At 45.5% G+C, this 14224-nt stretch overlaps 1 protein-coding gene across 1 annotated transcript in view; it reads left to right on the top strand.

Moving 5' to 3' along the window:
• Positions 1-13979, top strand: part of SIPA1L2 (signal induced proliferation associated 1 like 2) — a 214022-nt gene extending 200043 nt beyond the window's left edge. The window contains exons 20-23 of the mRNA XM_057734789.1: positions 7676-7729; positions 8250-8373; positions 9292-9373; positions 12708-13979. Of these exons, the coding sequence (XP_057590772.1) occupies positions 7676-7729; positions 8250-8373; positions 9292-9373; positions 12708-12854 (407 nt within the window). The 3' untranslated portion in view covers positions 12855-13979. The remainder of the gene's footprint in view (positions 1-7675; positions 7730-8249; positions 8374-9291; positions 9374-12707) is intronic.
• The last annotated feature ends 245 nt before the right edge of the window (positions 13980-14224 follow it).

The following is a 14224-nucleotide window of genomic DNA, read 5'->3' as shown; positions in this document are numbered from 1 at the left end:
CCCTTAGCACTTTTAAAAAAAATTTGTGTTATTGAAGTATAGTGGGCTCAGAATGTTGTGTTAATTTCCACTGTGCTGCAAAGTGATTCAGTTATACATATATACAGTCTTTTTCATATTCTTTTCTATTATAGTTTCTCACACGATATTGAATATGGTTCCCTGTGCTATACAGTAGGACTTTGTTGTTTATCCATCTTATATATAATAGTTTGCATCTGCTAACCCCAAACTCCTAATCCATCCCTTCTCCGCTCTCCTCTCCCTTGGCAACCACAAGTCTATCCTTTATGTCTGTGAGTCTGTTTCTGTCCCATAGATATGTTCATTTGTGTCGTATTTTAGATTCCGCATATAAGTATTTGTCTTTCTCTGACTTACTTCACTTCGTATGATAATCTCTGGGTCCATTCATGTTGCTGCAAATGGCATTATTTCATCCTTTTCTATGGCTGAGTAATATCCCATTGTATATATGTACCACATCTTTTTATCCATTCATCTGTTGTTGGACATTTAGGTTGTTTCCGTTTCGACTGTGGTGAACAGTGTTGCTGTATGAACACAGGCATCCCCTTAGCACTCTAAAGAGAAAGGTCTTCACGTAGATGACCCACTTGCCCTGCCTGTGACTTAATCTTTTTGTACCAGTTCTCGAAGCCATCTCTGAGCTAGACTCAATATCGTGAAGAAAAGATAGCCCAGAAAATCCCCATGTGCCTGTTTAATCATTACAGACTAATAAAGGCAGTTCAATATGCCTGATTGAGCTCAGGCCCCTCTGGAAGAAGGCTGTGCCCATACTTTGACATGAGTAGTCAGCACATTTGAAAACAGGCTTTAAAAACTGGAATGTATCTGCCTATTTGATTGGGATACCACATATAAGCGTGTCACTTAGTTATAATAAGTTATAGTGATGAAGTACGAAAATTACCCATATTCTGGCTGCAGAATTTACAGAAGTTTTAATATAACTGGAGCGTAGAGAATTTTTTACTCACTGTTGTATAAGTTGTCATATCAATTTCCCTAAAAGGGTATATATAATAGAATTAAGACCTATTCTAATAAAAATTAAGATTTGAGGGATACCTTCAAAGCCTAACAAAGAATATCTACTTTATTCCAAATAGTTGCATAACACTTTTTTTTTCTTTTTTAAGAACTTTTATTGAGATACAGTTAACATACGATAAACTGCATATATTTAGAGTGTACTTTTGGTATCCCAATCTCCCAATTCATTCCCTCCCAACCCTCCCTGCTTTCGCTACTTGGTGTCCATATGTTTGTTCTCTACATCTGTGTCTCTATTTCTGCCTTGCAAACCGGTCATAACACTTTTTTTTAAATTGAAGTATAGTTGATCGTTGATTTACAATGTTGTGTTAGTTTCAGGTATAGAGCTAAGTGGTTCACTTACGTATGTATAGAGATAGGTACCTAGCTTGGTAAATAGAGAGATAGATAGATAGATTGATTCTTTTTCAGATTCCTTGCCCTTATAGATTATTACAAGATACTGAGTAGTTACATAATACTATACCAAATAGTTACATAATACTTAATGGAAAAAAATGTTCTTAATGTTTTAAGTAGACCCCTTAATCTAGAAACTAAACAAGGGTATCCTTTGAGACCATGTCCTCTGATTTTCTGCTGGAATCCTTGACATTTAGACAAGCAATGAAAAAGAAAAAGGGAATAAATTTTGAAAGTAAAGAAATATTTATAGATATGATTCTATATCTAGAATATATTTAAAAAATCAAAAAGAAATTAGAGTATAAAATAGAGTAGGTAAGATACTTTAAAATACATTTCATATTTTTATAAGCCTCATTTCAAAGCATTGTTAACTTTTTCAGTTATTCATTTCTGTACAACAAACCACCCCAAAACTTATGGCTGAAGACAACAGTGGTGTGTTATGTCTCATGAGTCCGCGGGTTGGCTAGGCTCAGCTGAACTGTTCCTCTGCTTCCTATGGTTTCAGCTGAGCTCACGCATGCGACAGTATTCAGCTGGAGCTCAACTGGGTCTGGAGCTTTAAGGTGACTCCACTCTTGTGTCTGTACCTGGAACAGCTGGGGTCGCGCTGGACCCTTGTCTCCAGCAGGGTAATTACACCTCTTCACATGTGACTTAAGGAATCAAACCACAAGCAGAAGATATATGGTTTTTCAAGACCCAGAACATTATATTCACCACTTTCTATTGGGCAGAGAAAGTCCCAAGGCCAGCCCAGATCCCAGGATCCTCACCCCAGGCTCTTCCTCCTGGTGTGAGGGGCAGCATGCGCACACAGCCGTCTTTGCAGACAAACTCCTTCTTCGTTATAACGGACACCTTAGGTGCATCAGCAAGATCAAAATATAAATTCCTTGGGTGTTAAGCCATCATGAGAATTATAAGGAGAGAAAGCACAATACACTTTGATACCTGAAAAGTCCTAATATATGAAAGGATAGGAATGGGTAGAAAGTGCCTGGGAAAGATGAGAGTCCTTCCTGAGTTAATTCACAGATTTCATACCTTGTCCATTCAGACATCTAAAGGATATTTGCATCATTTGGAAAACAGATGAACAATGGTCAACAAAAAAGCTTATTGTAAATCAATAGCAATAAAACAGCATAATAATGATTCAAAAGATAGAAATGAGTCCTTTTGAAGCGGGGTGGGGGAGGGGAGCCTCGACCGAAATCTGTGTATGTTTAAGAGGTAAATGGGAGTGGAATTTTTGTACCCCATTTGGATTTAGGAATTGGAAAAGTCGAGTCTAGAAAAAGTAAGGACAGAGTAATGTTTGGAAGCACGCCAGTGCCATAATTATGGAGTAATGAGAGAACATACAAAATATAATATGACCAGATACAAGTATTTACATATTTAGATCTTTTATGAACCTGCAAGAGAACATTAAAGGGGAAGTAGGGGAACATGGGAAGGATTTGTAATAAATGTGACGGATAAAGCCAGCGTATCTCCAGTGAACGAAGGAACGTGACCACCAAAAAATACCAAACGTCTGAAAGACAAATGGTCAAGGCATAGGACACACAGTCCAAAAGAAGGATCACACCGTAAATAAGGACTTGAAAAGTGTGCAGCCACACAGGTAAACGTAAACGATGATGAGCTAGCAGCTCACACCTTTTGAGTATGAAAAACTACGCAGTAGCTCTGGGAAGCTGTGAAGCGTGCTCACAGCTGGTATCGTTACAAGATTATAAAATGATTCATCTGTGTGTTCAAGCAGTATGACAGTATATAACTAGAGCCAGAAAATATACCCACCTTTTGACCAGAAACCTCATTCCTGAGAACTTACTTACTGGCAGTGATTCAAAGGAATAGAAAAGTTTCCAGTCGAGAAGTGCTGTGCAGCTTTGTTAAAAATTAATTAAGTACATAGATAGGTAACGCAACTCTATTCTAAAAACCAGTGTCTGAAAATTGAGAACTCCTTCACAGGCCTGTGAGAGAAAGGGTGAGTCACGTACAGAGTGTCTTTCTCACCAGGGTCCACGCCCGCTACTCCCCTCTCCTGCGATAGATTTGAAAACTGGCCAAGTCCCAGCTATGGCTTGTTGTCACGTGTGCAGTGGTTTTGTCTCGGGGCGAGGGGTGAGATGTGACCCTCTGCCCATCAGAACTCCTACACGGCACCTGTCATCAATGTTACTATGCAGTGAGATCGTCATTCATCACCCTTGCAGTGCTTTTCACTTCCCTTATAACATAGAATAATGCCAGATATAGAGGGACCCAACATTAGAGAGAGAGATCCCATCCCCCCAATATGGTCAAGTGAACAAACCCAACTAGCACAGCTGGCCGTGGGTCGGACACTGAAGCAGGGGAAGGGAAGTGGAGTCTCTTTGAACGTTCTAGAATTTAAAGTAGTTCTCATTTATCCAAGTATCAGAAGTTGGCAAACAGTTTGTGCTTGGGCATTTGTGGAGCGGATGATGCTGTCTTAAATGGAATCGGGCGTCAAAGGCAGTGTTATAAACTGGTGACCAGAGACTCTGGGTGTCAGTGGCCCGCACAGTTCCCCGCAGGCCTTTCCTCGGGATTTCAGCTCTTTCCCGCTGGTGATAACTGTTGCGAGTGGATGTGTGTGCTCGTGACACGTGCAGAATAACTCATGTATCAGGCACCGCTATGGGAATGAAACAGTCCACAGAAGTGTATCTTCTGGAAAAATGCAGGTTTACACTTTTATTAGGTTCGCTGTGCCCTTGGTTTCTTAAACAGGGCACGATAAGCATACATTTTTACGAAGAGAACGTTTTCGGTTCTGAAGCTTCAGCTTAAGGTTGATGGAAGCTGTGAAGGTTACTGATATTTGATCACGGCGTGGATGCAGGCATAAGCAAAGTGGGACAGGCTGTGAAACTCCTAAGGTTAACATAGTTAAAAAAACAGGAAAGAAAAACGACAGCCCTTAGATGAAAAATGCACAGATAATTTACTATAGTAAATTGACTTAAACTTCTCAAAAGTAAGAAAATTGTTTCGGGCCAACAATAGTTGTGTCTTAGAGAAGAAATCCAGAGCTTTCCTTTGTTTGTTACTCAGATTGTAGACCATTACCTTCCAACGTTCAGCAGTAGGCTACAAAAAGGCCTAAATCAACGTATTTTATATTTAAGATGTGTAACCTGTTTTCCCCCCTGGTGGTCAGTTAAATAAGCTACAATCTGATAAGCACCGTTGTCAGAATCAGAACCTTTGACTTCCTACTTGTAGCTAGAGAGCCCCAGTTTTCTGTAATCTGTAGTTGTAGCAAAGATGTATTAGAGCATCTTTGTTTGTGGAAATGGGTTTGGTTTAATCTAGCCTCACTTAGTGTCCTGTATGGCATGCATTTGGGGCACATCCGTTCTGTTCCACACCCGTGGCAGACATGGCTAGTTGATCAGAGCACTCGTCCTTCCCAAAGCAGGCCTGGCCTTAGGGATGTCTGACACTGCTCCACACAGCTTGTCTGGGGTCATGGGGATTATTTGCAGGCAACTGTCATGCCATGTCAGCTCTAGACTGATGTAGAATAGGCTGTTGACTGTTCATCCTCTTGTTTAGTACTAAATACACTACAATAAGAAACTGATGATAGACAACAAGGTCCTACTGTGTAGCACAGGGAACTGTATTCAATATCCTGGGATAAACCATAATGGAAAAGTGTGTGTGTGTGTGTGTGTGTGTGTGTAAAACTGAATCACTTTGCTGTACAGCAGAAATCAACACAATGTTATAAATCAACTATACCTCAATAAAATAAATTTTAAAGAAAGAAACTGACATTGAAATGGGATTTTTTAAAGATTATTTCAAGGGAAGAGTTGTGTCATATGTAAGCCATACCTCATGTTCCCTCTTAGCCAGATTTGCTTGCACAGGAAAGAACAGAAAGGAAAAAAACAAACACGGAGGGTGTGGGTAATTGAACGTTTGCTGCACTCACCATTGACATGAAGTTCATGCCTCGAGCCTCCCTTTTCTTACAGTTTTGTCTGTGCCTTTTGGTTCAGTGTCCGTAATTACTTGGTTACTGAATATTTATCATTACAGAAATAAGCTGTAGAGAAATAAAGCTTCCACTGGAAACTGTCACTGAGATTGGCTATTTTACAAAGGAGTTTAGTGTCTGTACTTCATCAAGTAGCGTTCTGGTTGCATTTCAACCTTCCAGGCTTTTCAGATTCACAGTGAAATCCTCTTTGTGAAATTACATTGTTGGCAAAACTATTTCTGGCTTCTTCCCTCCAGACCGGTGGGGACCTTGTTCCTCCCCAAGGAATGTTTGGATGGCTGCCAGTAGCAAGTTTTGTTTTCGTCAACTATGTGGGTGTTTTATCAATTAAGGTAAAAATAGATGAAGCAAGCTAAGACGTTTTCATTGAGATACTTAGACCTGACCATCAGAACCAAGTATATTAAGAAAGATACAAACTAACCGAATTATCACCCGGTTGCATAAAATGTGAATGAGTCAACGAAACTCTTAAAAAGTGACAAAAATGAGTTCTTTCTTTCTTTTCTTTCACTCCTTTTGGTCGGTAGTTAAATTCACTGTGGAGTAAAAAATGCCTCTGCTGTTGATTTTTTTTTTTTTAAGTGGGAAGTGTTCGCTGATTTGGGGCTGTCATAGAACAGAGCATTATCTTGGACACTCTGGCAGCCCAGACCCTCCACCCCTCCGCAGAGCCGCTCACCCCCAGCCTGTGTGCCCCGTCCTTCCTGCCCCACCTCTGCTGGTCACGTCCCATCAGGTGTAATAGTAGGCGATGCCCACATTATGCTGTTCATCTTAATTAAATTACAAATGACTTCATCAGATGCAAAACCCTTACTAGTCTGTACCAAATTGCGAGCACAGTCGTCTCTTAGAAACGTGTAGTTACAGAAAGTCTCACCCTGCGGAAGGTGTGAAGTGTGGAAGAAGGGCCCCTTCAAGCTTTACAGGAATGTCAGTGGAGGACACCTGTGTACTGTCACGGGTGTAGGGGTGTCACAGTGGAGGAAAGGGATGCGTGATGGGGGAACCTGCGATATGATCGCTCAGGCAGGGCGCTCAGCACAGCTCTGGGAGGGCCCGACCTCTGTGCGTGCCCCCAGCACAGCGCCCCCGGCCCTGCAGCCCGGTTCCTTCCAGGGCCCCTGGCACCTCCACCATCCTCTTTAATTAATGGGATGTGTGTGACCCTCCAGAAACCAGACGAGCAGGTAGATTCATTAGGGGAAGCATCCAGCAGCCAGAGGGGGATAAATTAAGAACAGAGCATCCCTGACACGGACCCCGGTGCGATTTCTCAGCCATTAATCAAATCACGTGAAAAAGCCACTGCTGCACTAACGCACCTGCCGTATCCCTCACATCCCAACTGTGGATGCGCTCGGGCACTGGGGGGCGGGGGGAGTGGATGATTAGATGCATCCCTGATTCTCACCTCTGCCTTGCTCGAAAGCAGGATTCTCTCTGCGTGCCATTCAGCATTTCTGGACCAGCATTCTCGTGCTAGAGTTCAGCACCCAGAGCGGGGTCAGCCTAGTGCCTGTTCCGAAGAATATCACATTCCCTTTCCTGCCTAGCTCTCGAGATGCTGAATGTGACGTCACTGGTGCCAGGAACAGAAACGGCCCCGTGCTAAGAGGGGGTAGTCGTGCCGCTCATTTCTGCCGCTGCTGTAAACACTGGGCCCCTCAGATCTTCCTCTAAGGGTTTTAGTGAGAATATGTAGCTAATCTCTCTCACCACCACCATCTTTACCTTCAGGGAGCGGGTCGTTTAGGCAAACCCGAAATGGTCACGCCTTCCTGCAGCTTGGTTGGCACGTGCAAGCCCTGCAAGTTACCACTGTGCACGACAGCTGTGCGTCCCGTCAGGACCATTGCACGTGAAACGTACAATCTAACCACATTCGTTGGCATTGCATAATAATCTCTCTCGGGGCAATTCTTGGCTTAGCACGACACGTACACACAGGCAGACGTGTACACGCACTTGCTCATATGCACACCTGCACACACGTATACACACATGCCCCTCACACATACACACACACACACACACACACACACACAGAGCTGTATTTCACCAGAGGCTCTCAAGCAAGGAGAGAGATCGCTGTTGAAAGGAACATTCTAAATCTTATTTCAGGTCTTGACTCAGATGAAGAACTTGGGCTGCTCTGTCACCACACGTCCTATCTAGGTGATTGTCTGGGGCTGTTCGGGGGCCCTCCATCCTCCGTAACCTTTTCTTTTTGTTTCGTTGTCTGCACGTCTGCATGGTTATGGCAGCACGGAGGGTTGGGGACGCACAGGGTGACGTGTCCGGGTCATTGTGTCTCAAGGATGCTCTCCTTGGTTCTGTTAATCAGCCGTGTCATTCTCCAGCGCCGTTCTTTCATGCCCAGCCGGCAGCTTTGGTCTTTCTTGGGATGTGGACAGAAGAAAGATTGGCTCTAGCAAACCCTGTGTCCAAATCCAGCTCCATGTCCCCACAGCTGTGCTGTGCGTGTGGCCATGCAGCCCAGAAGGACGGCCAGTCTGAATGCTTTCTGCTTGTCCGCAGCTTGCCTGAGTTTGTTTTTCTTTGTTTTGCTTAAAACAGGGCAGTAACTGATTGGGGGGAGGGGAAGATTTTATTTAGCAACTGTTCACTTCCGCAAAGCAATGGTGCCTTGCGGCTGCTACTAACGCTTCTTCCTGTGTGTGTCTCCCCTCCCCAGACCAGAGAGTGGCGTCCTTCTGTACCCTGACAGATATGCATCCCGAACAGGACCTGGAAGGGGCCCAGGAGCTGCCGTTGTGTGTTGATCCCGGCAGCGGAAAAGATTTCATGGATGCAGCTGGGTATGTGACCCCCGTGGACCGCCTCCCTCCCGTGTCCCAGGCCCCAGTGATTAACAGGGATTCAGCTCAGCTCAGCCCCAGCCAGCCAAGAAACCACTTTCACCTTCCTTCCCCTAGCCCTTCAGGACCCAGAGAAGAGACGGAGCGGGGCTGACTCAGCCTCCTGTCCTGCCAGGATGGATGGAGCCTGGTAGCATAACTGCTCTGCTCCATGGGTGGGTCCTGCCCAGACCCGTGTGTAGCCCGTGCCCTTGGTGGTGAGGCTTAGTGCCCGGGTGGGAGGGTGTGGCCCCGGTCACCGTCTGCCACCTGGTCACGGCAGCAGCACCAGACAGGGACCCCCCACTGACCATCCTCCACCTGCCGAGGCCATGCTCCCCTCTCCAGCCCCGGTCCTCCACCCAGCCCTGCGCCTCCCACCGAGCTGTGCTGAGAGCGCGCCATCTCCATCCCGGTGTTCTTGGTGTGCTTGTCACCCACAGAGTACATGTTCTTTACCAGTGTCATCCACTCCTAATTGCAACTTTTCTATAAACTTGAGTTATCAGTAACTTGCGTATCCATCTTGGTGATGAGCCTCTTCATACTTCGTTAACAGAGAAAGGCACATTGGGGAAATTGAGTCTGTTTTTGGTTCCCAGGACTTCATGGTAGTCTACCTAACCTCGGCTGCCTAAACGCGTGTAGGTCACCTGTCTTGTGCTTTCTTACCAGTGTATACATCTGTAGAAACGCTGAATCCACTTTCAAATCGAAAGCAACCCCGGAGGGAATTTTTCCACCAAAGCAGCAACATATTCACTTTCGACATCTGACATAATCTTATTTCCCTGCTGGGCTCTACGCACACGATAGAATTTTTTACATGAAAGCATTACCAACGAAATTTGAGTTTTTCTGTCTTTCCCTCCTTGCTAGGGAGCGGTCTCCATCCACACTGACTGGGAAAGTCAACCAGCTGGAGTTGATTCTTCGCCAGCTGCAGACGGACCTTCGGAAGGTAAAGCAATCAGTTGGAAGCCCATGCTCAGAATTCTTTCTCTTATATCATGAAACCCTTTTAACTACTGAGAGTAAAAAGAAAGACACTCGGGAAAGATAACTGCCCTAATCAAAACCCAACAGTAAATGGAAATGCAGGCTCTTGAGGTCTGATTCCATCTTCTTGCCCTCAGCTACTGTATTTCATTGCAGGGGACACAGGGTCCAGTCGATCTGACTGAATGGGGATGAGCCTTGGCGAGGCCAGTCTTCAGAGGGAGGTAGAGATGCAGCATGCTAGTATTTTTCAATTCAGTGAGTTATCAGTTGCAGCAACTATTTATGAGCTGACCTAAGAGGAGTTAGTTGCTGCCAGGAAGCCTGGTCTCCCCAAGCTGCTTCCTTCCACTGAGTCAGCATCTGCTCTACCCATCAATCTGTGCATGCTCGGTCCTCAAAAGACGTGAAGTCATTCATTCCACAGACATTTGCTAAGCTCTTGTTGGAGCACTGTGCTGGGTCGCCACTTGGCTATCAGGGAAATGGAATGGTGTACGGTAGCTGGAGGGTGATGGGGAGGTGGGGAGGAGCCACAGGGGGGGTTTTGTTGGTGGAGGAAGGGAGAAGCAACAGCTGGTGGAACTGATCCAGTTGGGAAGCTAACAATGGTGAGACTGAAGAGTATAACGGCCTGAGCTAGTGCCCAAGGAGGGAGCTGGCCTGGGTGGGAGTAGGGACCATTCACACCTAATTACCAGAGCAGAGTGTGTGTGAGTATCTGTGTGTGTATGTCTGTGCGTGCGTGTACATGTGTATTCATACGCGAGTACAGGCCTGCCTCAGAGATAGTGCAGGTTTGGTTCCAGACCACTGCAATAAAGTGACTGCCACAATAAATTGAGTCACACAAATATTTTGGTTTCTCAGTGCACTTAAAAATTACCTTTACACTCTACTGTAGTCTGTTAAGTGTGAGATACATTATGTCTACAAAAACAATGTACGTACCTTAATTAAAAAATACTGTATGCTAAAAAATGCCAAAACAATTACAGTAGTAACACTGAAGATCACAGATCACCATCACAAATGTAATAATGGTGAAAAATTTTGCAATATTGGGAGAATTACCAGATGTGACACAGACACATAAAGTGAATGAACTGAGCAAATGCAGTTGGCAAAATGGCGCTGATAGACTCGTTTGACGCAGGGTTGCCACACACCTTCAGTTTGCAGAACACCAGTATCTTCAAAGCCTCACAAAGCGAGGTATGGCTGTAGTCCAAACAGAGGCAGGTCGACAGAGTTTCCCTCTGGTGGTTTCTTTATTCCAGAGCTTGAGAGTGAGCAATGGGAAGGAGGGTGAGAGATTTAAGGATGGAGGGTAATTGGACCAGATGTATTTGGGAGGATTGCAGCATAAGTAATGTTTTCCTCCAGCAGGGATGACCAGCTCTCCCAGTTTGCCTGGGGTGGAGGCTTTCCCAGGACCCAGAACTTTCAGAGCTGGACATAGGAACGTCCCAGACCAGCTGGGACGGCTGGTTACCCTGTCTCCAGATGTAGATGTAGAATAATTCGAGAGTTGAATTTAACCCGTATTAGAGTTTAGGCAAGAAATGAAGACCAGGAGCGATAGACATGGACCATGCAGTGTGTACAGGATGTGATTAAACTGGGGTACCCAGAGTCTAAGCTGGGTGAGGAGGAATGACACCACTGCAGGGGGGTGTCAATGGACAGTGACAGTCAGGTAAGATTGGTGGATTAGGTCATTTCTGGAGGGGTAGATACTGGAAAAATTATTTAAAAAAGACAAGTTGTGGTGGTCAGGCAGTGGGAGCTTGAAGCATTTAGGGAGATAGGCAGTTATCAGTAATAGCTTCACGGTATAGGAAATGGCTATGGGAGGAGGGGGTGAGGAGGGCAGGCTTCACGATCACAGAGACACTGACTCAGGTGGAACGGCTACAGGGTCTTGAGATCATCAACAAACATGACCGATGGAGAAGGGAAGAAGGAAAGTGAACCATGTTCTAGAATCTTCCATGCTGGGAGGGACTGGAGATATAGTCAACCATGGCAGAGAGCAGGGGTGGCAGGTCTTACAGCCAATGTCTTGCTCCTCAAGGGGGCTGGGATTTTAGGGGAGAGCAGTTACCTGCACCGGGCAGTCGGGGCGAGGTGTTGGCCTACCCGGCCTCCAGGCCCTGTGCTCTTCAGAACAAGCCCTTGTCCGCAGGAGAGACCCAGGACTCATTTACAGCTGAAGATGAAGGGAACGTCCAGGGAAGAGCTTGAGAGTTTAGAAGGTTTCGGTAACAGAGGACATGTTCCGTGGGTGGAGTTAAAGGGTCGAGGGGTCATGAGAGGCGGGCAGCTGAGCCGCAGCAGGGCAGGCGGGTGTCTGACCCGTGCTGGGGATGGGAGCCCCGGGGCTGGAGGAGGACAGAAGCTTGAGCCTCTGGCAGTGACTGAGAGGAGTGGGCTGAGTCAGCCACTCATTCTAACTCCAGTCTCCTCTTGTTACCCATGTCTTTGGTCAAGAGATGAGGCAGGTGGTGTTGGGGACTGTCTGAGAAGGGACAGGAAATAGGCGCAAAGCTCAAGGGCGGGGCCAGACACGGCGAGGGGCCCAGCCTTCTGAAGAGCCTTAGCCTCCAGCTCGTCCCGCACGGCAGTGGGCACAGGGCTGCGGGTGCATCTGAGTTAGCCATCAAGTCACCTCCCACCACGACGACCCCCTCTCTCTGGGGCAAGACATGCCTTTCAGTGTTTGGGAGCTCAAACTTGTGTTGTACGTTTTCCATGACTGTCCTTTGGAAACTCCAGACGTGATTCTTCTGAAAAATCTTGATTATTTGTACATAGTTTTTAGTGGCACACATTGAAGGTCATTAGGGAATCACACTGTCCCAGGAAAGCTTTAAGATGAGATGAGGTGATGATAAATCCCGGATCAGCAGCGATGCTAATTCTGACTTGTCCAGTAAGGAGGGACATCCAGGAAGCTCTGCCCTCCTGTCCAAGGCTCTGCCTCCTCCCAGGCCCCCTTTTTCAGATAGAGGATAATACAGACTATGGTTAATCACCTTCCTGTATAGCAGCTGTCTTGGTTCCTGTTGGGAGCAAAGTGGGATGAAAGGAAAGAATATTCTGAGTTACTCACCCTCACCCCCCTGTTTCTGGCAGAAACCAGAGCAGACAATGAGATCCCCTCTCCCCTCAAGAAATAAATAAGTTAGTAAAAAAAATAATAATAATAAGGGTAGAAGCGCTCAGACTGCAACTGGGAGGAGAGACTGTGTCTGGCAGGTGCATGACTGTTTGTTTCCACCTGCCTCCCCCAGGAGAAGCAGGACAAGGCTGTGCTGCAGGCCGAGGTGCAGCACCTGCGACAGGACAACCTGCGCCTGCAGGAGGAGTCACAGACGGCCGCTGCCCAGCTGCGCAAGTTCACCGAGTGGTTCTTCAACACCATTGACAAGAAGCCGTAACCAGGCGCCGCCCCACCAGGGGCCCTGGGGAAGCCCAGAGTCCCATCATAGTCGCCAACATGTGGTTTCTCGCTGTGCTTCTGGCCCATCATAGCTGTGTTTGCTGTCCCACTCCGTCTAGCATCACGCCTCCAGCAGGACAGGGAGCTGCCGTGTGACCACGCAGAGCAACGCCCGTGAAGATGAATGTAACGCCCATATCAAGATGAATGTAAACTCTGGTGTCAGTGTGGACCTCTGAGGCTCTGCTGAAATGGAGCTCCGTGTGGACGTACCTCACGAGGGACAACGGTTGGGTTTTGTCTCCTATATATCAGGTGACCCAGTAGAGGTATTAAAGCAATTTACCATAGTTTGGGCTTTAGGATTGTAAAATAAACATGAGAAGAAATAATCAGACATATACTTTAATGTTAAAGGTGCTCTATTTTTTTGGATGTACAGTAGTTTTATTTCCACAGTCACATTACCATAGCAATAAGAAAGAGGCAGAGGAAATAGTCGGAAAAGCTGTGTCGGTGGGGACGGAAAAAGCACTGATGTGTTTCACATGAGTTCAGATGCAGTTGCTTTAGAGACTTATTTATTTGCAGGAGCAAACGGTGCCTGAATATTAACGGTGTTCTGATTTAAAAAAAGAAAAAAAAGATACATATGCCTTGTAAATGGCTCACTGAGTAGTACTTCAACTCTTAGTTCACTTTTGTATAGTTAATGCTCTGTTGGAAAAGAAAAAAAAAGAAAGAGTCAACCTGCTTACTTACGAGAGCTCTCCTGTGTGCCGTGAGCCTGCGGAATCACTTGTACAATGCCAAATTTTGTTTATCTTTGTACAGAAGCTTTGATGACGTGTCTTGTATTTAACACCCTTATTTAAGCTTATTTAACCTTAAATTGTTAATTTTATAAACTTTGGTTTCACCTGCACTATTTTGGAGGGCGGTGTAGGTAGCAGCAGGCTCAGAAAAGGCTGAGCTTGCCAGAGCAGAGTGAGGAATGGGGCGGGACCTTCTAACAACTGGATGCTGCTAGTAACAAGTTGTTTGTATTGCTTTACCATTTTTAACTGTTCTATTTGAGATGAACGTACATTTTGCTTTTTTAATAAATGTTTAAAAGAGTCCACGCAAGGAACAGTGTTGTCTGGTGAATGTAGACTTTGGGGCCCTGATACATCAACCATCTGAGTGTATGATTTATAATCTGTTATCAATTTATTCCTGGTAATTTATAATCTCTACAGACTACTAGTTAGCTTTCTTACAGAATCCCAACCTGATTCAAAGTAAAGAGTTACTAGTAGTGATTAAGGTGCCAGACACTGTTCTCTGCACTTTTCATCCATCTCACTGAATCCTAATGGTATCCTT

This window comes from Hippopotamus amphibius, chromosome 5 (genome assembly GCF_030028045.1).
Source record: "Hippopotamus amphibius kiboko isolate mHipAmp2 chromosome 5, mHipAmp2.hap2, whole genome shotgun sequence".
NCBI classification, from domain to species: domain Eukaryota; kingdom Metazoa; phylum Chordata; class Mammalia; order Artiodactyla; family Hippopotamidae; genus Hippopotamus; species Hippopotamus amphibius.
The sequence above is the reverse complement of the archived record's forward strand: the minus strand, read 5'-3'. Positions and strand labels throughout refer to the sequence as shown.